Source organism: Salvelinus namaycush, chromosome 13 (assembly GCF_016432855.1).
Source record: "Salvelinus namaycush isolate Seneca chromosome 13, SaNama_1.0, whole genome shotgun sequence".
Taxonomy (NCBI): domain Eukaryota; kingdom Metazoa; phylum Chordata; class Actinopteri; order Salmoniformes; family Salmonidae; genus Salvelinus; species Salvelinus namaycush.
Window position 1 is genome coordinate 38,032,379 of NC_052319.1, and position 26,070 is coordinate 38,058,448.

Here is a 26,070-nt window from a genome sequence, read left to right on the forward strand (position 1 = left end):
GGAAAATAAATGCATAACATTATTGTGAAAATCAGATAGTCCCCCTACTTTAACACACTGGATAAATGACATATCTAGCTACTTCGCTTTAGACACGATCTTCTATAACATCAAAGGCAGGCCACATGAAATCATGGCAATAAGAGTGAATCAAAAATAGAGACATGTTTATTAATCAATAAAATAATGTTGATGGTTTTGTTTGATTGTATGCATTGCTGTACCTTTTTTGGTACTGTATGTTTGTATTGTACATGTCAGTACAATGTGTATACAACACATGGGTGGGGGGTGAAAAACGTGTATTATTTGATTTATTGTATTATGCATTGTGATGAAATTGGACTTACACATGCTAATAAATACCCATCTACCAATAGGTGCCCTTCTTTGCGAAGCATTGGAAAACCTCCCTGGTCTTTGTGGTGGAATCTGTGTTTGAAATTCACTGTTCGACTGAGGCACCTTAAAGATAATTGTATGTGTGGGGTACAGAGATGAGGTAGTCATAAAAAAATTATGTTAATCACTATTATTGCACAGAGTGAGTCCACGCAACTTATTATGTGACTTGTTAAGCACATATTTACCCTAACTAATTGCCATAACAAAGGGGTTGAATACCTATTGATTCAAGACGTTTCAGCTTTCCATTTTTTATACATTTCTACAAATGTCTAAAAACATAATTCCACTTTGACATTATGGGGTATTGTGTGTAGGCCAGTAACACAAAATCTCAATTTAATACATTTGAAATTCAGGCTGTAAAACAACAAAATGTGGAAAAAGTCAAGGGGTGTAAATACTTTCTGAAGGCACTGTATGTACATCACTTAGGCTGTTTACACAGACAGCCCAATTCAGATGTTTTGCCACTAATTGGTCTTTTGACTAATTAGGTCAGATCTTTGGCATATAATTGGGCAAAAGATCAGAATGTGGCTGTCTGTGTTAACACAGAATAGAGTTTTTCCTAATCGGGTCACGCACCTGTCCACAGGTATGGTTGGGGGCAGGATCTCAAGTTCTTCTGTGAGGCAGATTCGACTGACTTTGGCCGGCTGGATGGTCTGGCGGGTGTTGGGACGCCAATAATTCTGTGTATTTGTGGCACAAAAGTGGAGGAGTTATAATGCATTATGAAATACGGTACAACAGTGACTGCACAATATAGATTAGCAAAGCCTTTTACTAAAGTACACTGAACCAAAAATATAAACGCAACATGTAACAATTTCAAAGATTTTAGTGAGGTACAGTTCATACAAGGAAATCAGTCAATTTAAATAAATTCATTAGGCCCCTCACGACTGAGAATACAGATATGCATCTGTTAGTCACAGATACCTTTAAAAAAAAGTAGGGGCGTGGATCAGAAAACCAGTCAGTATCTGGTGTGACCACCATGTGCCTCATGCAGCACGACACATCTCCTTCGCATAGAGTTGATCAGGCTGTTGATTGTGGCCTGTGGAATGTTGTCCCACTCCTCTTCAATGGCTGAGCGAAGTTGCTGGATCTTGGCCTGAACTGGAACACGCTGTCGTACACGTCGATCCAGAGCATCCCAAGCATTCTCAATGGGTGACATGCCTGGTGAGTAGGAAGGCCAAGAACTGGGACAACTGGAAGAACTGGGACATTTTCACCTTAGAGGAATACAAATCCTTGCGATATGGGGCTGTGCATTATCATGCTAAAACATGAGGTGATGGCGGTGGATGAATGGCACGACAAATGGGTCATAGGATCTTGTCACGGTATCTCTGTGCAATCAAATTGCCATCGATAAAATGCAATTGTATTCGTTGTCCATAGCTTATGCCTGCCCATACCATAACCCCACTACGGCACTCTGTTCACAACGTTGATATCAGCAAACTGCTCACCCACATGACGCCATACACGCTGTCTGCCATCTGCCCTGTACAGTTGATACCGGGATTCATTCAAGAAGGGCATACTTCTCCAGTGTGCCAGTGGCCATCAAAGGTGAGGATTTGCCCACTGAAGTCGCTTACGACGCCGAACTGCAGTCAGGTCAAGACTCTGGTGAGGACGACGAGCACGCAGATGAGCTTCCCTGAGACGGTTTCTGACAGTTTGTGCAGAAATTCTTTGGTTGTGTAAACCCAGTTTCATCAGCTGTCTGAGTGGCTGGTCTCAGACAATCCTGCATGTGTAGAAGCCGGATGAGGAGGTCCTGGGCTGGCGTGGTTACATGTGGTCTGCGCTTGTGAGGCCGGTTGGATGTACTGTCAAATTCTCTAAAACAACTTGAGGCGGCTTATGGTAGAGAAATTAACATAAAATTCTCTGGCAACAGCTCTGGTGGACATTCCTGCAGTCAGCATGCCAGTTGCATGCTCCCTCAAAACTTGAGACATGTGTGGCATTGTGTTGTGTCACAAAACTACACATTTTAGTGGCCTTTTATTGTCCCCAGCACAAGGTACACCTGGGTAATGATCATGGTGTTTAATCATCTTCTTGATATGCCACACCTGTCAGGTGGGTGGATTATCTTGGCGAAGGAGAAAGGCTCACTAACAGGTATGTAAACAAACGTGTGCACAAAATTTGATAGAAATAAGCTTTTTGTGCATATTTCTGGGATCTTTTATTTCAGCTGATGAAACATGGGACCAACACTTTACATGTTGCGTTTATATTTTTGTTCAGTATACAGTACCGGTCTAAAGTTTGGACACACCTACTCATTCCAGGCTTTTTCTTTATTTATAAAAAGTTGTTAAAAGCTGTAATCAAGGCAAAGGGTGGCTACTTTGAATAATCTTTATTTTGATTTGTTTAACACATTTTTGGTTACTACATGATTCCATTTGTGTTATTTCATAGTTTTGATCTCTTCACTATTATTCTACAATGTAGAAAATAGTCAAAATAAAAGAAAAACCATTGAATGAGTAAGTGTGTCCAAACTTTTGACTGGTACTGTATATAATACCAAAACAAATACTGCATCTACAAAGTTGTTCTGCAAAAAATCAATCGCTTCAGCAACTGGTTGAAACCATTTAATAGTCCTGATTGCGGTCCCTACCGGCTTGCTCAACTCTCCTGTGCTGTCTCTGTCTAGACTGGGGCTGGAGCTGAGGGGTCCCCCCTCCCATGTTCTCCTGTGGGGTTGCTAGGTAACAGGAGGGCCTGTTCTGCCTTGTGTCTCTGCAGGCTGGATATGCTGGGGGACTCCAGAGATTTACTGGTGCCAAACACACACAGATGGACACAGATCAGGACACACACACACACACACACACACACACACACACACACACACACACACACACACACACACACTATTTGTATTCAATACTTTGAAAACCTTACCATACATGAGTGTTTATATCATTGCAAGATATGTCAGAACCTATTGAGAAATGTTGTTCATCTATCATGACACATTCATTAGGTGATTACAGCAGTGGCGACTGTCATTCGGGGCAGGTGAGAGCCCCACCTGTTTTGAGCCCCACCTGTTTAACAAAAACATATTATTGAATTAATAAAGCTGCATACAAACATGGTCTCTTTTTTGCTTTCTTTAGTAAGGCAGCTCCAAAATACAGGTGTTTCATGCAGGTGATTCATCCAAAATGCAGGTGAGCCTAGCTCAGTGCCTTCTGCTGTGGTGGGGCAGCCAGCGGAAAATACAGAGCGTAGAGGTTGGATTTCTTCTCACAGCATCATCGGACTGAGCTTGTTGTCATTGCAGGCAATCTAAACACTGTGCATTACAGGGAAGACATCCTCCTCCCTCATGTGGAACCCTTCCTGCAGGCTCATCCTGACATGACAATGCCACCAGCCATACTGGTCATTCTGTGCGTGATTTCCTGCAAGACAGAAATGCCAGTGTTCTGCCATGGCCAGCGAAGAGCCCGGATCTCAATCCCATTGGGCATGTCTGGGACCTGTTGGATCGGAGGGTGAAGGATAGGGCCATTCCCCCCAGAAATGTCCGGGAACTTACTGACTGTTACTTTTGATTTGGACCCCCCCTTTGTTCAGGGACACATTATTAATTTTCTGTTAGTCACATGTCTGTGGAACTTGTTCAGTTTATGTCTCAGTTGTTGAATCTTGTTATGTTCATGCAAATATTTACACATGTAAAGTTTGCTGAAAATAAACACAGTTGACAGTGAGAGGACGTTTCTGTTTTTGCTGAGTTTAGGACTCAGTCACAGCAGCCATCTTCCTCCTCCCTGACCTCTTCAATGAAGATCCCAGAGATCTCTACATTATGGACAAGGTATGGGTATGAAAACCGTTGTCAAAAGTGAACAGTTCCTTCATTCACATTTACCACAAAAACCAAGGTTTGAATACTGTTGTGTGCACGTTTTGTTAATCATCTGTATAATTATAATTTTGTATTCAGACTTCACCCTCCCTACACCGCTGATGAATATAACTGGATACCTTTTCGATCACCATGCAGTGTAAAATCATTCTGGCTATGGATACGAAGGATATCAACACATTAACACGCCAGAAGATATACTGATTGAACTTGGAGCTCTGCTGGGAGTTTACCTCATATTTAGATTGTAGAACTCTGCTTTGCCCTAAAATCATAATAAACATTGACAACTAAAATATTGTGTTATTCTTGTTATTGTTATGCTGATTAATGATAATAGTGGGGGTGGGGGATTATTCGAAGAACCATTAAAGGGGGTTCTTTGAAGAACACTTTTAGGCGTCATCCGGGTTAGGGGAAGGTTTGGCCGGACGGCTTTTCCTTGTCCCATCGCGCTCTAGCGATTCCTTGTGGGGGGCCGGGTACCTGCAAGCTAACTTCGGTCACCAGCTGCAAGGTGTTTCATCCGACACATTGGTGAGGCTGGCTTCTGGGTTAAGCGAGCAGTGTATCAAGAAGCAGTACGGCTTGGCAGGGTCGTGTTTCGGAGGACGCATGGCTCTTGACCTTCACCTCTCCCGAGTCCATAGGGGAGTTGCAGCGATGGGACAAGACTAACATATCAATTGTATATCACAAAAAACGGGTAAAAAATTCCAAATAAAAGTGAGCACAGCACAGCGGTGAGTCCAAAAATGTCTTGCTTGCTGCTACATAAATTATGTAACATGCCAGGGAGATATGTATACTGTAGCTAAGAAAGTAATACTAAGTGTATGTTGTGTAGAAAGCTGTTAGTAGCCCATGTGCCTCACCCTAATAACGTGGTGCCTTTCCCCCTCATAACTTAGGCTACTATTCTGAATTGGCGGTGCACATGTAGCCTATAGCCTGTTTTAGAGAAATGTAATCATTGAATATTGTAAGAGCTTTCATTGTCTGCTTATATGCCCTCTTTATTTATCCTACGATTCTGACTTGTTGTACAGGGAGAATACTGTAAAAACGGCCCATGTTCCGAATTCCGGTCGCTGTACATTTCAAGGGTGCTGAACCAATAGTTATATTGACTACGTCCGTTTTAGCTCACTCAGTAACGTCTTAATCGAAATTACGGATTGCTTCTTATCCGCTCATCATTCCCTTACGCCATAGTTTGTACATCTCAATTGTCAGTAGAAACCACATTTGTTTAAGCACGTCAGCCATATCAGCTATGTGTAAGGGACATTTTGGTTAATTATGGCTGCAATCCCGTTAACGGGATGATATGACAACAGCCAGTGAAAGTGCAGGGCGCCAAATTCAAAACAACAGAAATCTCATAATTAAAATTCCTCAAACATACATGTATCTTATACCATTTAAGGTAATCTTGTTGTTAAACCCACCAAAGTGTCCGATTTCAAATAGGCTTTACAGCGAAAGCACCACAAACGATTATGTTAGGTCACCGCAAAATCACAGAAAAACACAGACATTTTTCCAGCCAGACAGGAGTCACAAAAAGCAGAAAGAGATAAAATGAATCACTAACCTTTGATGATCTTCATCAGATGACACTCATAGGACTTCATGTTACACAATACATATATGTTTTGTTCGATAAAGTGCATATTCATATCCAAAAACCTCAGTTTACATTGGCGCCATGTTCAGAAATGCCTCCAAAATATCCGGAGAAATTGCAGAGCCACGTCAAATAACATAAATACTCATCATAAACTTTGATGAAAGATACATGTTTTACATAGAATTAAAGATACACTTGTTCTTAATGCAACCGCTGTCAGATTTCAAAAAGCTTTACGGCAAAAGCAAAATATTCAATAATCGGAGAACAGCATTCAGCCACAAAAGAAGCCATACAGTTACCCGCCAAATTGTGTAGTCAACAAAATTCATAAATAGTATTATAAATCTTCACTTACCTTTGCTGATCTTCATCGGAATGCACTCCCAGGACTCCCACTTCCACAAGAAATGTTTGTTTTGTTCGGTAATGTCCATCATTTATGTCCAAATAGCTATTTTTGTTAGCGTGTTTGGTAAACAAATCCAAAGTCAGGAAGCGTGTTCACTAAAAGCAGACGAAATGTCAAAAAGTTCAGTAACAGTCAGTAGAAACATGTCAAACGATGTATTGAATCAATCTTTAGAATGTTTTTAACATAAATCTTCAATAACGTTCCAACTGGAGAATTCCATTGACTTCAAGATGTGCGATGGAACAGAGCTCCCTCTCATGTGAACGCTCATGGTCAGAGCATGGTCAGGTCATGATAGACCTGACTCATTCCTGTCTCCTTCGGCCCCACTTCACAGTAGAGGCATCAGACAAGCTTCTACAGACTGTTGACATCTAGTGGAAGCCGTAGGAAGTGCAAACATATCCATATCCCACTGTGTATTCAATAGGGACTGGGTTGAAAATCGACCAACCTCAGATTTCCCACTTCCTGTTTGGATTTCTTCTCAGGTTTTTGCCTGCCATATGAGTTATGTTATACTCACAGACATCATTCAAACAGTTTTAGAAACTTCAGAGTGTTTTCTATCAAATACTAATAATAATATGCATATATTAGCAACTGGGACTGAGGAGCAGGCAGTTTACTATGGGCACCTTTCATCCAAGCTACTCAATACTGCCCCTGCAGCCATAAGAAGTTAAACCTCTTTAATGTTTGTATAATGAATGACCTTTCTAAGACTGTATGGTTTCTGGCATTCCAAAAAGTTCATGCTTGTGTGTGTATGTGTGTGTGCGACCACACACCATCTGTGCACACAGCAAAAAGTGCTTGCTTGCCCCTGTAACCGATGTGAAATGGCTAGCTAGTTAGCAGTGGTGCGCGCTAATAGCGTTTCAATCGGGTGACGTAACTCACTCTGAGACCTGAAGTAGTTGTTCCCTTTGCTCTGAAGGGCTGCGGCTTTTGTGGCGCGATGGGTAACAATGCTTCGTGGGTGTCAGTTGTTGATGTGTGCAGAGGGTCCCTGGTTCAAGCCCAGGTAGGGGCGAGGAGAGGGACGGAAGCTAAACCCCAACTTCAAGGAACCGTTGACCTACTTCAGAGAAACGGCGTCTAGGATAGTTTCTGTTGTTTAGCACCTCACTAGAGGACTAGAATAAGCAGCTGTTGCTATAGAACAAGACAACCAAATTCAGTTAGTCTGTACCCTTTATCCCAATTTCATCTCGTTCTCCGTACACATACCAAGATCCCATGTTTTGCATCTGCTTGCATAAGATAGCTTGATTATATAACACTTCCATACTCCTGTGTCATCGAGCCCTCGACCTTCCACCTCAGAGTGGAGGGTCGGCCAGCTTCATTATTGCAATTCTTATTAATAAAGATTGATTGTTTGAGGAATTAACTAAGTCTCTCCTTATTGGTTAGAATTTCCACTACATGTTTTTTTTTAAAGGCAGTAAATTAGTCTGAATTAACTGTATCGCTGCCAGACAAGGCTCCGCTGACAACCAGGTGTAGCGGTGGTAAGGATTAAGTCCATGGTGCTGAAAAGAAAGCTCTGATGTTGTGACAGCTTTATGTAGGCCCCAACGATTTGTGGGCACCGTTTGTCACAGTTAAAGTGCAATTAATGTATTGTTTAGTGGCTTTGCTGGCATGCATCTAAAACATATATATTTTTGCCCCACCAAGATTTACATGCTAAAATCCCCACTGGATTACAGGATTGCTGTCAAGATCTTTGACTGTAAAAATGTGTTTTACCTTCGGGAAGGACATATATGACCAAATGTTATCGTCTGAAGTAGAGAGGACACCAATGAGCAATTCATTAGATTAAATTAAATCTCTCTCCTCTGTTTGCTTACACTATTACTCCAACATAGCATTTTGTTTATTAATTGGTCCTCACCACTTTCTGAGAGAATGGAGAGAGTTGGGAAAGCGTTCCTCTTTGCTTCAGACACGACTGAGAGGAGGGCATCAGTCATGTTGATATTTAGCAAATTATTTTACACTATCGAACAATTGCGATGGATTACTTGCTAAAGCTTAGCTAACTCCAGGCGGAAGTTAAAGCTTTAGCTAACATCAAGCTAGCTAACTATCTGGAGATAAGAACATTTGTTAATGTGTGTGTGTGTGGGGGGGCAGGAATGCAAGTACTTGTTCAACGAAGTTCTTCTCAAGGACTAGCTAGCTAGTCAGACCTTATATTTTCCTTCATAAATAAATCACCAATCACTTTATTGCAATTATTCAATGGGAGATATATTTCAATTGTGGCAAGTTAACACTGTTATGGTAACTGGTAGAAAGTGAGGTAACACTTGGCAATAGCGAAGCTTGGCAAACGGTAACATGTTAAAGCATTCCAGCTGTGGTGCACGACATAGGCAATAATACTGCTGTAACCGTTAGCTACAAAATGGCATCACTTAAGACTCTTGTTAGGCAGTCTCAAAAAGGGTAAACAGTAACATGAGAAAAGTTATTCCTATATTTAAATAATGTCACATTTTGATGTAAACTGTTGCAGAAGTACTTGAAAAATAACACTGGATAAGAAGAATAAAGCCAGGCCAGGAGGAAGACTGTCTGCTGGCCTTGCCGTTTCCATCAGCATCTGATTCAGGCCTGTAAACTTCTTGATGGATGACAAAAACCAGCAGACAAAGTCCTCAAGGGTTACGTTTTTGAACATCCTTGGATATGGAATACATAGGAAAGCACATGATTTGGTACAGAACTGAGTTAACAAATATTAATCTGTTAGGTTGTAGGCTAAATCGTGGCGACATGCCTTGGGCATTTCCTAGAGGCCCACACTAAACCAAAGGGATTTATTTGACATGACAGCGCTGGATTCACATTGAGGTTTGTAACCATAAACCCATTGTTTGGTATTATTTTCCTCATATTTACTTTTGTCAAAATACCTTCGACACTTTGCTCCTGTTTTTGTATAACCAAACATATTTGATATTTAGAGTGAGAACATCATTAATGCAAGTCTAACGTACAGGATTTGGCAAATGTGTCATTTTCCATGCATTTGTTATACTGCATTTTCCACTCTCAATCTCCCCTACTGCACTGCAGTAGCCTACATTTACTTATTGCACTCTATGGCAGCCGATATTCCATTCAAGTTTTGCAAAAGTGTATTGAACAGAGTTAGTTGAAATGTTTTCTTTTTTTAAACAATCTGTGAGTCACAATTCAATAACATGGCTGTTTCCCATAAAACAAACACTGAATGTCAGAAACTATTGCATAAAACTTTTCACACACTTCTTAAGATAACCCTTTGAAACAAGAACCCTTTGAACTGTTGGCCATTCAACTTTAAATACAGCAGGTGGGGTCAAAATCAGCAATCTGTTCATAGTTGACTGATTCAATCAGTCCCGTTGTTTATCTCCCCATCTCTTCTGGTTTATTTGTGAGTGTGAGATGGTTGATAAAAACACTAGGTCACTTCACAACAGCGGATCCCATATACAGGAAGCAGGTACACAGCAGATAGGGCTTAGGCTACATCAGGCCATGCTCGCAGTAAACAGGTGAGCTTTGTGATTACACTATAAGTAACTCTTGTAAACATAACCACACTCCCCATCTCACACTCATTTTTAATCTTCCATACTCTTTTCCTTTCTCGGGCTAGCTCTTCTCTGGGCATACGTAAGACAGGAAAGTGTCAATCATGTTCTTGACAATGACTGGAGGAGGGTGGAGAGCATGGGGGAGGTGGTGAGCAAGGGTCATCTCCCAGGCATCCACCAGCAAGACATCCAGACCCCTGAACATGGCCCTGAGCACCCCGTCCAGCTGTACGGAGAACCAGTCACTATTGTACAGGCTCACCTCCGGGTCCAGGGCTTGGAGGTTGGCTGACCGCACCACTATCAGGGTCCCCGGAGCACGGTCCAGAAGCTGTACCACTGCCCGTCGAATGTGGCGTAGTCTGCGTATGTAGACCTCTACAGGGAAGGTGCTAAAATGGGCCCAAACGCTGAGGACCACCACGGTATCTGGGCCTCCCGCCAGGCCGTCCAGCTCGTTAGCTACATAGCGCATCTCACTGGCAATAACAGTGGAGAAGCGTATTGGAGGACCATGACAGCGGTACCCCAGCAGGATGTTGTGGGTGCTGTCCACTGCCATGAAGGGCCCCACATTCCTAGGACTGTGAAGGTTGAACTCCTTCAGCTCTGTGATAAAGGGGAAGTTGGACAAACAGAACAGAGAGTTAGAAAGCACACGAGACAGTGCACAGTGAGAGATGTCATTGGGCTTTAGCAGACAGCACTCACCTGGGACAAAGGCGTTGAGGTACTCGAACCACTGTCTAGCAGTGGAATCTCCATACATGTACACCACCTTGCCCTTCAGACACTGAGTAATGGCAGAGGAGTCGTTAAACTGATGCATTGCGACACCACCCAGCGCCCGCCATGACCCTTGGAAGTAATACCCAGAGGGAGTGACCCTGATAGGCTCCGCTCTCACACTGCTGCTCTCCATCTCTGGTTTGTCTGAAAGAGGAGACATCATGATGCGCTAGCTAACATAACCTTACAAGACAGTGCCTTCACTTGACTTATTCCACATTTTGTTGCGTTACAACCTGAATTCAAAATGGATTACATTGCGGAGGGGGGGGGGGTTCTCACCCATTTACACGGGCGGCAGGTAGCTAGATGGTTAGAGCGTTGGACTTGTAACCAAAATGGTGGTTGGTGGTTGAAGATATCCCTCTAGTGGTGTGGGGGCTGTGCTTTGGCAAAGTGGGTGGGGTTATATCCTGCCTGTTTGGCCCTGTCCGGGGGTATCATCGGATGGGGCCATAGTGTCTCCTGACCCCTCCTATCTCAGCCTCCAGTATTTATGCTGCATTAGTTTATGTGTCGGGGGCTAGGGTCAGTTTGTTATATCTGGAGTACTTCTCCTGTCTTATCCGGTGTCCTGTGTGAATTTAAGTATGCTCTCTAATTCTCTCCTTCTCTCTTTCTTTCTCTCTCTCGGAGGACCTGAGCCCTTGGACCATGCCTCAGGACTACCTGGCATGATGACTCCTTGCTGTCCCCAGTGTACCTGGCCGTGCTGCTGCTCCAGTTTCAACTGTTCTGCCTGCGGCTATGGAACCCTGACCTGTTCACCGGACGTACTACCTGTCCCAGACCTGCTGTTTTCAACTCTCTAGAGACCGCAGGAGCGGTACTCTTAATGATCGGCTATGAAAAGCCAACTGACATTTACTCCTGAGGTGCTGACTTGCTGCACCCTCGACAACTACTGTGATTATTATTATTTGACCATGCTGGTCATTTATGAACATTTGAACATCTTGGCCATGTTCTGTTATAATCTCCACCCGGCACAGCCAGAAGAGGACTGGCCACCCCTCATAGCCTGGTTCCTCTCTAGGTTTCTTCCTAGGTTTGGGCCTTTCTAGGGAGTTCTTCCTAGCCACCGTGCTTCTACACCTGCATTGCTTGCTGTTTGGGGTTTTAGGCTGGGTTTCTTTACAGCACTTTGAGATATCAGCTGATGTAAGAAGGACTATATAAATACATTTGATTTGATTTGATCCCCGAGCTGACAAGGTAAAAATCTGTCGTTCTGCCCCTGAACAAGGCACTGTTCCTTGGCCGTAATTGAAAATAAGAATTTGTTCTTAACTGATTTGCCTAGTTAAATAAAGATAAAATAAAAAACACACAATACCTAATAACAACAAAGTGAAAATGTTTTTAGAAGTGCTTGCAAATTTATTGAAAATTAAATACAGAAACATCTCATATAACATAAGTATTCACACCCTTTTGTCAATAAATGTTAGAATCACCTATGGCAGTGATTACAGCTGTGAGTCTTTCTGGGTAAGTCTCTAAGAGCTTTGCACACCTGGATTGTATAATATTTACAGATTATTCTTTAAAAAATGTGATTTGTTGTTGATCATTGCTAGTCAACCATTTACAGGTCTTGCCATAGATTTCCAAGTAGATTTAAGTCAAAACTGTAACTCGGCAACTTGTGAACATTCATTGTCTTCTTGGTAAGCAACTCCAGGGTAGATCTGGCCTTGTTTTAGGTTATTGTCCTACTGAAAGGTGAATTAATCTCCCAGTGTCTGGTGGAAAGAAGACTGAACCAGGTTTTCCTCTAGAATTTTGCCTGTGCTTAGCTCCATTCAGTTTATTTTTTATCCTGTAACTCCCCAATTGCAAGCATACCCATAACATGAAGCAGCCACCACTATGCTTGAAAATATGAAGAGTGGTACTCAGTAATTTGTTGTAGTGGATTTGCCCCAAACATAACACTTTGTATTCAGGACAAAAAGTATATTGCTTTGCTATGTTTTTTGCAGTATTACTTTAGTGCATTGTTGCAAACGGGATGCATGTGCATGCTTCCTTCTCACTCAGTCATCTTCAGTTTTCTCCTATCACACCCATTAAACTCTGTAACTGTTTTCAAATTACCATTGGCCTCATGGTGAAATCCTCAAGTGGTTTCCTTCCTCTCTGGACAACTGAGTTAGGAAGGACGTCTGTATCTTTGTAGTGACTGGGTGTATTGATATACCATCCAAAGTGTCATTAATAACTTCACCATACTCAAAGGGATTTTGAATGTCTGCTTTTTTTCCTCCTTTCTTTTTTTAACCCATCTACCAATAGGTGCCCTTCTTTATGCAAGGAATTAGAAAATCCTCCCTGGACTTTGTGGTTGAATATGTGTTTGAAATTCAGAGTGAGTCCATGTAACGTGTGAATTGTTAAGCACATTTTTACTCCTGAACTTACTTAGGCTTTCCAAAACAAAGGGGTTGAATACTTATTGACTCAAGACGGTTCAGCTTTTGATTTATTCATTTATAGACAAAAAAAATATATATAATTCCACTTCGACATTATCGTGTGTCGGCCAGTGACAAATAAATCTAAATTTAATCAATTTTAAATTCAGGCTGTAACACAACAAAATGTGGAAAAAGTCAGGGGGTGTGAATATTTTCTGAAGGTACTGTAGATTGATACAAAACACACACAAATACTGCATACCCACAAATCCAGTACAAAACTGACTATAAACTAGGTGGTTCGAGCACTGAATGCTGATTGGCTGACAGCCGTGGTATATCAGACCGTATACCATAGGTATGACAAAACATGTGTTTTTACTGCTCTAATTACATTGGTAACCAGTTTATAATAGCAATCAATTAGGCACCTCGGGGGTTTGTGGTACATGGCCAATATACCACGGCTAAGAGCTGTATCGAGGGCACTCCCCGTTGTGTCGTGGTTAAGAACAGTCCTTAGCCGTGGTGTATTGGCCATATACCACACCCTCTCTGGCCTTATTGCTTAAGCATACCATGCAATAGCATGCAGATCAAAAACAACAGTGTCCCAAAACATAGCCCTGGGGTACCCCTTGTCTGTCAATAGCCAGCTTGGATAGTCACACAAGGGGTTCCCAGGGCTCTGTGCTGGTGCAGCTCTTTTTCCTCATTTGCATGCACCCACTTGGTATGCTGGTTTTTCGTTACACTTTCCAACAAATCCTAAACCTCCCACCTAGCCAGCAGATCCGACCCGCTTTCTTACAGCTGCACTAGGATCGGACAGCATTCCTGTGTATATTAAGACACTGCGGAGCCCAGCGCAAGATATGGCTCAGAAAATGTACCAAGCAGTCATTCAATCTTCTTGGTGTAACAGTTGGGATAATGGGACAGTTCAGTGTACAATGCATTTCTCATCCCTGGATTGAGGTACGTTTTCTGAGCCATATCTTGCGCTGGGCTCCGCAGTGTCTTAATATACACAAGAATGCTGTCCGACCCTAGTGCAGCTGTGAGAAAGCGGGTCAGATCTGCTGGCTACCTCCCACCCTACAAACAAGCACACGGATGCACACTAGCACGTGTGCAGCATCCCCTTGCTGTCTTACCTTTCTTCTCAGGCTGCACAATGACACTGTCAGACCCGGAAGCATGAACACGGACTTTGATGTTTACACCACTGAGAAAAATCAAAGAGACTTATTTTGTTAAAAAAATCATATACCAGAAACAAACCTTGTAATTGTACATGTTACTAGCTAAGGCACAACTACTACATAGGTCTAACATACAGTCCTCACATACTCTCATCTACCACTCACTAACCTCTGGAAGAGCAGTGACTCTTTGTTGGTGAGCAGGTGTTTTTGGTAGCCTCCTTTGGCGTGGTTGATCCGTGTGTCACAGCTGAGCAGTTTGGGCTTGTAGCAGTACCATGGTTCACCTGTGTGGGGGTCCGTGTAATTGCACAGCGGCTGCCGGGTGGTTGGCAGGCACAGGTTGCACACGGTGGTCTCAGACAAGAATCCAGAGCGGAACAGACTCTTGAAGAAGACGCGGTCGGGATGTTCCTCTCGTAACCGACGCAGCACAGCAACTGCCTCACTAGGATGGACCAGTGTCACCTCTACCCGTACAGAACCCTCCCATAGTAACGGGAACACGGCTGAGTAGAGCCCATTCCGGTGGTCCAGCACCTGTCCTGCAACACCCGCCCCCAACTCTGGGGAATGCAGCCGGGCCAGCAGGAAGTCCCCACCGTGACGCTTGGGACGCCCCTGGAAGTCATGCATATGGACTAGCGCCTCTAGCTGATCTCCCACACGCCACTCTCTCCCACCCCCTCTTGGCAGGATTGCAAACAGGCTGTGTGCAGGGTCACTGGTCTGCCGCAGGGGTCTAGGCGTCAGCCGAGGCTGAGGCTCTGGCCACGCAATGGACTCCAGGAGGTAACGCTGCTCCAGAGCCTCCTCGGCTGAGGGCTCCAGGCCCAGGTGGCCACAGTAGCTCCGGTTGTGATCCAAAGGAGGTTGTTCCTCTGGGGTGAAGGCTGAATGGATGCTGCTCTGGAACTGGTAGAGTGTCGACACTGTTTGGCAGTTGAGCTTCTGCAGAGAAGAGGAAAGGTCACCAAGAGGGAGGGTAGTAATGGAGGATGGTGATTAAAAGACATGCCCCCCTCAGAGAGAAACACAGCTGCATGTGAGCTTTCACATTTTTCAACATGTTTTTTACAAAAGGATAGATTTGGAGTTAGATAAACTTGGATTTTTCAGCAGGTACATATGCAGGATGCTACACTCCACAGCATGGCCTTCGCTCCAGATCAAAACTCCAAACCTACAAACTAATTTTGACCAAAATTAACCGGAGAGATTACTGCTTCCAAGGTTCTTTTTCCAAGCTATACGGAGGGTGCTCTAGCAAACAAACAGCAGAAACCTGAGGACACCATCCAACCTGGAACTGAGTGACTAGTGTTTGGTCTGATGCTATTTTGAAAGCCAAGAAGAAAAAGAAAAAAGGAAAAATAAAGTACATTACAATGATATATTTTACTCTATGTGGACTGAATGCTGAGTTAAGGCTGCCAAGTTTGCAAGGACAGACCAGATACAAATTCAATTAGCACTAAGGTGTGAAGTAAAAGGCCTTTGGGCCCAACAAGTGTCAGGAGTCTTTGAAGCATCCTCTGAAGTCCCCTCCTGCTGTTCAAAGACCATTCACTGACATTTTCTACAATAAATCTGCCTCCAGAAATAAAAGCTTCTCCCAAGTGGGTGTGACACCTACTCCCGTTGCCTGCTGCACTGCTGCTTGGATTCCACCTGGCTATCTGTTCACCGTCTGCCCTGGCCCGTCTCCCCGTCTGGTACAGGTACCTCCACCACACTCGAGCTTTCGCTCACCACCAGCACTCACGCACTGTTGGTGCAAGTGACAATGAACTTACAATGGCTAGCCCAAGTTGTTATATATATATATTTTTTTTCTTGTGCACTTTGCCTCATGCATACTTTGTTAACTACAAACTTTCTTTACCCATCTGTGGGACAGACTGTTTGTTCCCACACTCGGGACTTTGACTCTCTATTGGTTACACTGACTTTTGGCCTCCCATCCTATTCTAACCACCTCTCATCAGCTTTGTATTCATGTTACCTGATGAAATTGCTGTACAATATATTTTTGCCATGTGATGCACATTCAGATGTCATAAATCAGCACTGCAGAGCTCTCCCTGTCCTCTGCCGTGCCTTGATTGTATTACTGTTGATGATATCTGGAAATGTGCATGTACACCGTGGCCCATCTACTGTTGTAACCCCAATTCTGACTTGTGCGCTGATATCTGCTTCACTGATTTCTGCTCTCAAAAAAGCCTGGGTTTTCTGCACGTTAACACTAAAAGATTATTACCTAAAATGGATCCATTGAAAGTGTCGGTTCACAGCTCCAATCCAGATATGTTGGTCATTACTGAGACGTGTTTTTTATTTAACCAGGCAAGTCAGTTAAGAACAAATTCTTATTCACAATGACGGCCTAGGAACAGTGGGTTATAACTGCCTCGTTCAGGGGCAGAACGACAGATTTTTACCTTGTCAGCTCGGGGATTCGATCTAGCAACCTTTTGGTTACTGGCCCAACACTCTTACCACTAATCAAGGAAGGAAGAGTGTTTTGAATACTGATGTTAAAAGGTTATAACCAGAAAGGTTATAACCTTTTTCGGCAAGACAGATCTTCCAAAGGTGGGGGAGTGGCAATCTTTACCAATCTTTACCAAGGATCACCTTCAGTGCTCGGTTGTCTCCACCAAGTCTGTCCCCAAACAATTTGATTTGCTGGTTTTAAGAATTAAACTTTCAAATAGCTCTTTGTTGACTGTTGCTGGGTGCTATCGTCCTCCATCAGCACCGGCCTGTACCCTACCTGCCCTAAGCTCTCTCCTGGCCCCTTACACTAAGTCTGAATTTGTCCTGCTTGGTGACCTAAACTGGGATCGGCTTAAACCACCCGACCAAGTCCTAAAGCAATGGGACTACCTAAATCTTTCTCAGATTATTACCAATTCCACACGGTATGACTCCAAACACAGAGAAAAGGCTACTCTCCTCGATATTATCCTCACATAATCCTGATAGGTAGCAGTCTGGTGTTTTCTGTAATGACCTTAGTGATCACTGTTTTACAGCCTGTGTTCGTAATGGCTGCTCAGTGAAACGACATGTCGTGATTTGTCAAAGACGCTTGCTAAAAAACTTTCATGAGCAAGCCTTCCTTCATGAACTGGCCTCTGTAAAATGGCATAGAATCAGCTTGTCGAAGACGCTTGAACCTTCTTTTTTGATATTTTCAGTGGTATTGTTAATAAACACGCCCCCATAATGAAAATAAGAATTAAAAACAGGTTCAGCCCCTGGTTCGACCGTGATCTTGCAGAGTTACTCCACCTCAAGAATTGCATTTGACGAAATGCTCGGCACACGCATACTCAGGCTGACTGGCTATCGTTCAGGCAAATGAGAAATAAGTGCACTCAGGCTATCCAGAAGGCCAAAGTTAGTTACTTTAAGGAGCCCTTCTCTCTCTCTGGGTCTAACCCCATGAAGTTCTGGAAAACGGATTAAGATCTGGAGAATAAACCCTCCTCCTCACAGCTGCCCATGTCCCTTAATGTTGATGATGTGGTTGTTACTGACAAGAAGCACATGGCTGAGCTCTTTAATCACCACTTCATTAAGTCAGGATTTCTATTTGACTCAGCCATGCCTCCTTGCCCGTCCAACACTTCCTCATCTCCCACCCCTTCTAACGCGACAAGCCCTGATGCTTCTCCCTCTTTTCCCCTGCCCCGCTACAAAGTTTCTCCCTGCAGGCAGTCACTGAGTCCGAGGTGCTAAAGGAGCTCCTTAAACTTGACCCCCAAAAAACATCTGGATCAGATGGTTTAGACCCTTTCTTCTTAAGGTTGCTGCCTCTATCATCGCAAAGCCCATCTCCGACCTTTTTAACCTGTCTCTCCTTTCTGGGGACGTTCCCATTGATTGGAAGGCAGCCACGGTTCGTCCTTTATTTAAAGGGGAGATCAAGCTGATCCTAACTGTTATAGGCCTAATTCTATTTTGCCCTGTTATTCAAAAGTTTTGGGAAAACTTGTCAATAATCAACTGACTGGATTTCTTGATGTCTATAGTATTCTCTCGGGTATGCAATCTGGTTTCCGCTCAGGTTATGGATGTGTCACTGCAACCTTAAAAGGTCCTCAATGATGTCACCATTGCCCTTGATTCAAAGCAATATTGTGCTGCTATTTTTATTGACTTGGCCAAAGCTTTTGATACGGTAGACCATTCCATTCTTGTGGGCCGGCTAAGGAGTATTGGTGTCTCTGAGGGGTCTTTGGGCTGGTTTGCTAACTACCTCTCTCAAAGAGTGCAGTGTATAAAGTTAGAAAATCCTTATAGGACACCTTATAGGACACATCACTGCACTCTATACTCCTCTGTAAACTGGTCATCTCTGTATACCCGTCGCAAGACCCACTGGTTGATGCTTATTTATAAAACCCTCTTAGGCCTCCCCCCTATCTGAGATATCTACTGCAGCCCTTATCCTCCACATACACAACACACGTTCTGCCAGTCACATTCTGTTAAAGGTCCCCATAGCACACACATCGCTGGGTCGCTGCTCTTTTCAGTTCACTGCAGCTAGCGACTGGAACGAGCTGCAACAAACACTCAAACTGGACAGTTTTATCTCAATCTCTTCATTCAAAGACTCAATCATGGACACTCTTACTGACAGTTGTGGCTGCTTTGTGTGATGTATTGTTGTCTCTACCTTCTTGCCCTTTGTGCTGTTGTCTGTGCCCAATAATGTTTGTACCATGTTTTGTGTTGCTACCATGTTGTGTTGTCACCTTGTTGTTATGTTGTGTTGCTACCGTGCTGTGTTGTCATGTGTTGCTGCCGTGCTATGTTGTCATCTTAGGTCTCTCTTTATGTAGTGTTGTCTCTCTTGTTGTGATGTGTGTTTTGTCCTATATTTATATTGTATTTATTTTTTATCCCAGGCCCCCGTCCCCGCAGGAAGCCTTCTGGTAGGCCGCCGTCATTGTAAATAAGAATTTGTTCTTAACTGACTTTCCTAGTTAAATAAAAGGTTAAAATAAAGAAATGTGGGAGAAAGGAAGAAACATCAAAGCACATCTCACTGCTGAAGTGGTTGTTCAGCTTATAGGCCTATTGCTGTTCCATTTTGTTGACATTATCATTAGCAATCATATTAAGGACAAACAACAAATTCATCACAAAGGGGAAAAGGAGTTAAGAAACAATAGAGGAGGTAGTGAAAAGGAAGGGAGTTGCTGAGCTTTGACTGGATGGTTTCATACAAGGAAAACAACTGTTTTTTTTTCTCTTTCTCTCTCTCCTCCACAATAGAGCTAGAGTTTGTAACGAAAAGTAAAAGAAATCAGACCCCTCCCCTAGAAATCAGGCCAGATCCAGAGCTACCCCTGTGGGCCCTAGAACCAATTATAGACTGGGGAATGACTGCCACGACGGAGACCAACCAGCAGAGGGAGCCAAATGAACCAGACCTAACAAAACGGGACATCAAACAAGAACCCCTCGACATGAAGACTGAGGGAGAATGGTATGAGGAGACAAATGAACAGGCTCGAGAAGGGCTAGACATGAAACAAGAACCAATCAGCATGAAGACTGAGGGAGAGTGGTATGAACCGCTCGACCAAACTGACGCCCCAGCGGAAGAAGAGTTATGGGCATCAGTGCTGAAAGACTTAACATTGGACTGAGTCCCACCAAAAAATGTTGAGCATGCTACAAGAGAAGTAGTAGTGGCAAAATGTGACAAATCGATTGCACTCTCAAGTGTCTTCCCCTGAACTGAGTGTCTTAAGAGAGGTATAAAAGGAGGAGAGGTCCGTGCCTAGGGCATGATCCTCGACACATATGATGTGGACATCACATCATAGGGAATCATCAGGCAAGGTAAATTACTCTTCACTATACTCTGCTTGTATTGACTACTTTGACATTAAGGCACAAGCATTATATTGACTGGTATATCTTGAGAGTTGTGTTGTATTCTGGAAAGTCGCTCCATTAAAAGGAAGCAGTTGCGTAGGAGAGCAATCTCCTAGAGAGCAACAAGCGCTATTCTTGGGAGTACCAGAAACAATTCCAATTTGAAGGATTGAAAAAAGCCCAGATACAAGTAAGCCTCGTAGAAAGCCCAAAGTCACTAAAAAGGAGTCAGTATCTAAGCAGTAGGCAGTGAAAAGTGTAACCATAAGAAATTTGGAGACAATAAGAGATAGATACACAGCAGAGGCTGCCAATATTACTCTTATAGACACCAGTTTTCGGGAAGGACCAAGGGAATAGAGCTTTAATGTAAATATAGTGCTATTTGCTTTGTTTAAGAGTTATAAGAAGTGTTTAAGCTGATTTATATTTGCAATAGTATCTGGCATAGCATAACGCATTAAGGATTGATTGAGCATTATTGATGTATTAGGACTGTATAACCATTTAACTGTAATAACGTGTATATGACAAAAAACAGAGTGACTTAAATAAATGCTTGAAACTTTGACAACTAGGCCAGGGAACCTACCTGGAGAGCGAACGCCTTTGACACTCTCACTAAACGGAAAGTGACCCTGGTTATAGGTTAAAGGGATAGCACTAAAGAATATTTCATTGTGTGGACAATAATATATCTTTGGAAAAATCAAACATATAACAATACTAGTTTCCAAGTGACTACTAGCTGACGAGCATAATAACTAACAGAAGTTAATTATTAGGTATTGGTATACAAGAGAGGAAGAGACGGGTTAAGGGAATATAGGAGGAATCTATAAACATAAAGTAATAAAGTACTCATCTATCCAAGGCCCCACACTAGACCGGGGAAATAAGGGAGTGACAACGTGAACGAAGGAACAAACCCAACTCACGCGAAGGGCCAGTACGAATAAATAGACGGGTTGGTAGGGCCGCACGGCTAGGCCCTGGTCACACCGAAGTGACTAAAATCCTAAAGTACTCTGCCTAGCCAGAGGACGGGATAGAGGCTTTTGCTGCAGGCGACGGGCAAAAGTCAGCACCGTGACACTTGGCGCCCAACGTGGGGCCCGATAGAAGAGTTAAAAAGCGATTAAGTAACAGAACCTATACAACCTGAGTTAGAGTCTACTCTTTTGAGGAAAATCCCTGAGGAATAAGAAAGTACTATAGAGTTTATAACTAAATAGGAAATCTAAATAAAATCTCAAGGTGGAGAGCAATGGCGGGTTAGAGTCTCCTCTTTGTGAAAAAAATCCCTGAGGAATAAGAAAGTACTATAGAGGTTGTAACTAAATAGGAAATCTTATATGACCTAGAAATAATTTAATACGTGTTGTATGCCCTGGGTCCCAGGAATTTCCCGCGAAGACTGATCACCTTCGCTGAAAATTGTTGGGACAGGCAGAATTTAATTCTAAAATAATTAAGAACGGTGCTTATTATGGCAGCAGCACTCGACCTAGGAGAGGCAACGCTGGCACAAATAGCTGCCCAGGCCGGTAGTCTAGAGCAGGAAAGGGAACTTAGGACACAGGGAAATCTACCAGACTGTAGATTTGCTGTATGTGTACCAGGTTATGAATGGAAAGACTTAACACGAAATGAGCAGTCAGCAATTAAAGAAATGGTCGGGTGGAAAGGCAGACAGACCTTCTGGGAGGATAAAAACTTTGTGCAGAGAAATATTGCCCCCAGCGACCTAATGATAGGCCAGGTGAATGACTGGGCCGTAATAAAGGTACTGCCGATCGAAGGAGAGAGTAAGGGAAACCTTAAACTCAGAATGGGGTGTGTGACACACCACCTGAAGAAATATTGGAGAGATATAGTAGGGATAGTAAAAGAACACTCAGAAATGAGCCCGGTAGCCAGGAGGAATAAACTTAAAGCTATGAATATGAGCGGAGATAACCTCCTGGAGCCCAAAATAATTCTAGAAACCTCACTAAGGCTAGACTTAGAGAACTTAATTGAAGATAGAAAACAGGGTCTGCCGTGGAAAGTATGCTACCAACAGGCAGAGGATGACTTAGGGACCTATGAGGCCCTAGAGCTATGTGTAGATAGGGCAGAGGCCGATAATGACCCATGTAGAAACCTAATAGAACAACTAGAAGGAAACGGCACTACGGGGGAGTGGAACTTTGTATGGAAGCAGATAGTACAAAGAGAGGCTAGTGTAGCCAAGAGGCCCCCACCAAAAGAGAAGGAACAAAAGATAAGGCAGGTGAATACACCAGAGAGGGTACAGGTAAAACCCGGACGTAGGGACAGGAATGATAAACCTGAACACCAGAAAGCACAGCAGGAAGCTGATCAACCAAGACAGGCAAAGCCTAATCCAAATCCGAGAGGGCAAAAGAAGGCCTGGCCCAAAAAAGACCAGGACCCAAAAGAAAAGGACACAGGGCCACAGAGACCAGCCTATCTGGATGCGGAGGCCTTCGGGGCACTGACTCCGGAGCAAAGAGAGACCAGGAAGCAGGAATATGCAGTCTGGAGAGAGGCAAACCCTAATAATAAATAGGATAGTGCAAACTGGCAAGAGGGAACCCTGGAGAAAAACTTGATCGTAAACCTAGGTGATGCAGAGTTTCTTATTGATACAGGGGCCCAGTGTAGTATGACCAGTTTGCCAGGACAGCCAGTGGGTACTACCAAGGTAGAGTTCCCAGACGGACATAGACTGAACATGACCTTAATAAACAAATATGGCATAGATATGCTGCAGGGAGAAGAGAACCTATTGTCATTATCAGATGCAAAAGAGCTACACCGATTAGGGATGCTGAAAATAAACCACTTTAAACCGGTGGACATAGATAAACAAAAGAACAGGATTAAAGAAGATACAGACCTACCGGAGGAATGTATAAATAGAATAATGGAGGCACTTAACCACATTAAGGTACAAAGGTACAAAAATGACTGTGGGCAGTTGGGCCCGGAGTATGCTCACACCATCATGGGAGGGATACATGAGCCAGTACCACAATATAAAATTAAACCAAAACTGCTCAAAGAAGCAATGATAACCATAGGAGAATTAGAAGCACAAGGGAAAATTGAGAAAATCCCCGACCCAGTTACTAACTCACCTATGCAATGTGTACCCAAACCGGATGGGACAGCAAGGCTAGTGTTTAACTACAAAGCCTTGAACAGGTTAACAACCAGTCATAAAGGTCAATTTATTGACCCCAACATGGCACTAACAGAGATGGAAATAAAAACTTACAAAACATGCATAGACCTAGCCAATGGGTTCTATGCAGTGCCCCTAGCAGAGGAGAGTAGGAACAGGACTGCTTTTACACCTGATAGAACACAGGCCTATCAGTTTTGTTCCCTGCCTCAGGGATTTATCAATAGCCCTAATTTTTTTACCCAAACAATGGGAAAGATCCTAAAAGGAGTGAAATGTGAATATATATCTAGACGATGTCTATATCACTCACGATGACCCAAAAGAACACACAGAGGCAGTGATCGAGGCCCTAACCAAGTTGAATACTGCAGGCATGAAACTCAACCTGACCAAAAGCCAGATAGGGCAGAAGGAAGTGAGCTTTCTCGGGTTTACCATAAGCAATGGTATCACAGCAAGCAGAGGCTATTTAGAGAAAGTACAGGATATGACAAAACCACAGACAGTGAATGAAATGCAGAAGTGCCTAGGCAAGATGGGCTACATCCGGAATCATATACCCGGATATAGCAGGGTTGCTAAACACTGCTATGAAGGTATCACAAGGAGAGAAGACCAAATAGGCCTGTCTCATAAGCAGTTTGGAAGAGAGCCATTAATTTGGAACAAGAAAATGGTAACGGCATGGAATGAATTAAAAGCCATGGCAGCAAAAGCACAAACTAATGAACCAAGAAACCCAGATGTGCCCTTATGGATCTTGATTAAATTGGAGGGAGCAGACATAGACAGAGATGGGGACTTGTGGGTATCCAATGAGGGGGCAGAAAAGACTGTAAAATGTTACAGCAAACAGCTAAAAGGCCCAGTTATGAAATACTCATCGGAAGGGGCAAAAATGGCCCTACTAGAAATTTACTGGAATAAGATAGTGGCATTAGCACAAGGGCAGTTAATTATCATTAAAGATAATGAGCTAAACAAGCTATGGGCAGCTAACCACACAAAGAAAATGCTGGGCGTAACAACTACCACGTGGGATAAATGGAGAAATGTGGTAGGAACAAAAGGGGTTATATTCATCGCAGATCAGGGATGGGAGCAAGCGGATGAGACTCCACAAATAGACAGGAAAAAACACAAACTGCCCAAGGATAAGCCTAGGGACATAGTCGTGTTTACAGATGTAAGTGAAAAAGCAGGAAAAACCAGATGGGGCTTTATAGTTAAGAATAAAGCTACAGGAGATACGGTAACCAAACAAAGCCAAATTATTACCGGTACGGCCCAGAAAGCAGAAGTAATGGCAGTACTCGAATCACTCCTGCATTGCATAGGGACCAACCTGAAAAGGGTAGAAGTGGTAACAGACAGCCACTACGGTGCACAAGCAATGACCTCGGACAAGAAGATTTGGCAGAATAATGGGTACAGAGGTGCCAAAAATAAGCCAATTCAGTACGAGGGGGAATGGAGAAAAATCCATGAGTTAATGGATAAAATGGACATAGTGGTAAGTCATCAAAAGGCTCACACTGCTGACTCAGCTGGTGCAGAAGCAGACTTTAACCAACTAGGAAACAGAGAAGTAGATGAACTAGTCCAGATGGGGTGAATAGTTCTTTACAAACAGGAAAAAGATAAGCTAAAAGCACTTCATGAAGATTGGGGACATTTGGGTTCCCGGATATTCATGAAGAGGCTAAAAGATGAGGGCATATTATATACTAGAGAGGAAGTTCTAGATATATGCGCTCAATGTTCTACTTGCCAAGAGCAAAAGGTTAGTAACCTAGGCAGAGTGGCGGGTCAACACATTAAATGCAGTACACCATGGAAGCAAATAGCATTAGATACTATGGGTCCAATGAAAGTAGCTACTTCAGTTGGACATAGGTATGCTATAGTTGCGGTGTGCATGGCTACAGGGTACTCAACTGGGCTCACCTCAAAATCATCCAATGCGCTGCCAGTATTGCAAATGCTTAACCTTCTGACGCTTGCTCTAGGTCCATTCCCATTGTTAAGGACTGACAATGGGACCCAATATAAGAATAAGAAGGTGGAGGATTGGTGTGCCGAGCATGGAGTCTCACACATATTCTCCCCTCCTTATACTCCCCAAGCAAATGGTTGCGCGGAGAGAACGATTGGAAAGCTTAAAACAACACTAGGGTTGTGGAAAGCAGAAAAGGACTGGGGACCCAAGCTAGTACGAGCCTGTGTGGAGTTAAATCTGACTCCCACTGATACAAGACCCAGTCCTAGAGAATTGATGGGATTACCCAACATCAGCTCAGTGGTGGAAATAGCTAATGCGCAGTCTCCCCCTCTACCTTGTGTGTTACAGGTGGGAGACTGGATTAGGATTAAGAACCCACCAGGAGCTGACACCGGGGATAGAGTTATCCCGAAAAAATACGGAAAAAGGCAACAAATTGTAGAAGTGATTAGTGCAAACACGGTCAAAGTAGACGGTGATATAACAGCCGATATAGCCCAGCTTAAGAAAGTATGTCCACCCAGGAGTTAGTACCGGAGTGGATGTACCTGCTGAACTGCAGGTCGGGATTGCA

General features: G+C 43.3%; 1 protein-coding gene across 1 annotated transcript in view; it reads right to left on the minus strand.

Moving 5' to 3' along the window:
• Nucleotides 1-8,625: 8,625 nt before the first annotated feature.
• LOC120058510 (NXPE family member 3-like) overlaps nucleotides 8,626-26,070 on the minus strand; it is a 41,852-nt gene continuing 24,407 nt past the window's right edge. Inside the window, exons 3-6 of the mRNA XM_039007224.1 lie at nucleotides 14,564-15,345; nucleotides 14,347-14,417; nucleotides 10,692-10,913; nucleotides 8,626-10,589 (exon numbers count right to left, since the gene is read on the minus strand). Of these exons, the coding sequence (XP_038863152.1) occupies nucleotides 10,039-10,589; nucleotides 10,692-10,913; nucleotides 14,347-14,417; nucleotides 14,564-15,345 (1,626 nt within the window). The 3' untranslated portion in view covers nucleotides 8,626-10,038. The remainder of the gene's footprint in view (nucleotides 10,590-10,691; nucleotides 10,914-14,346; nucleotides 14,418-14,563; nucleotides 15,346-26,070) is intronic.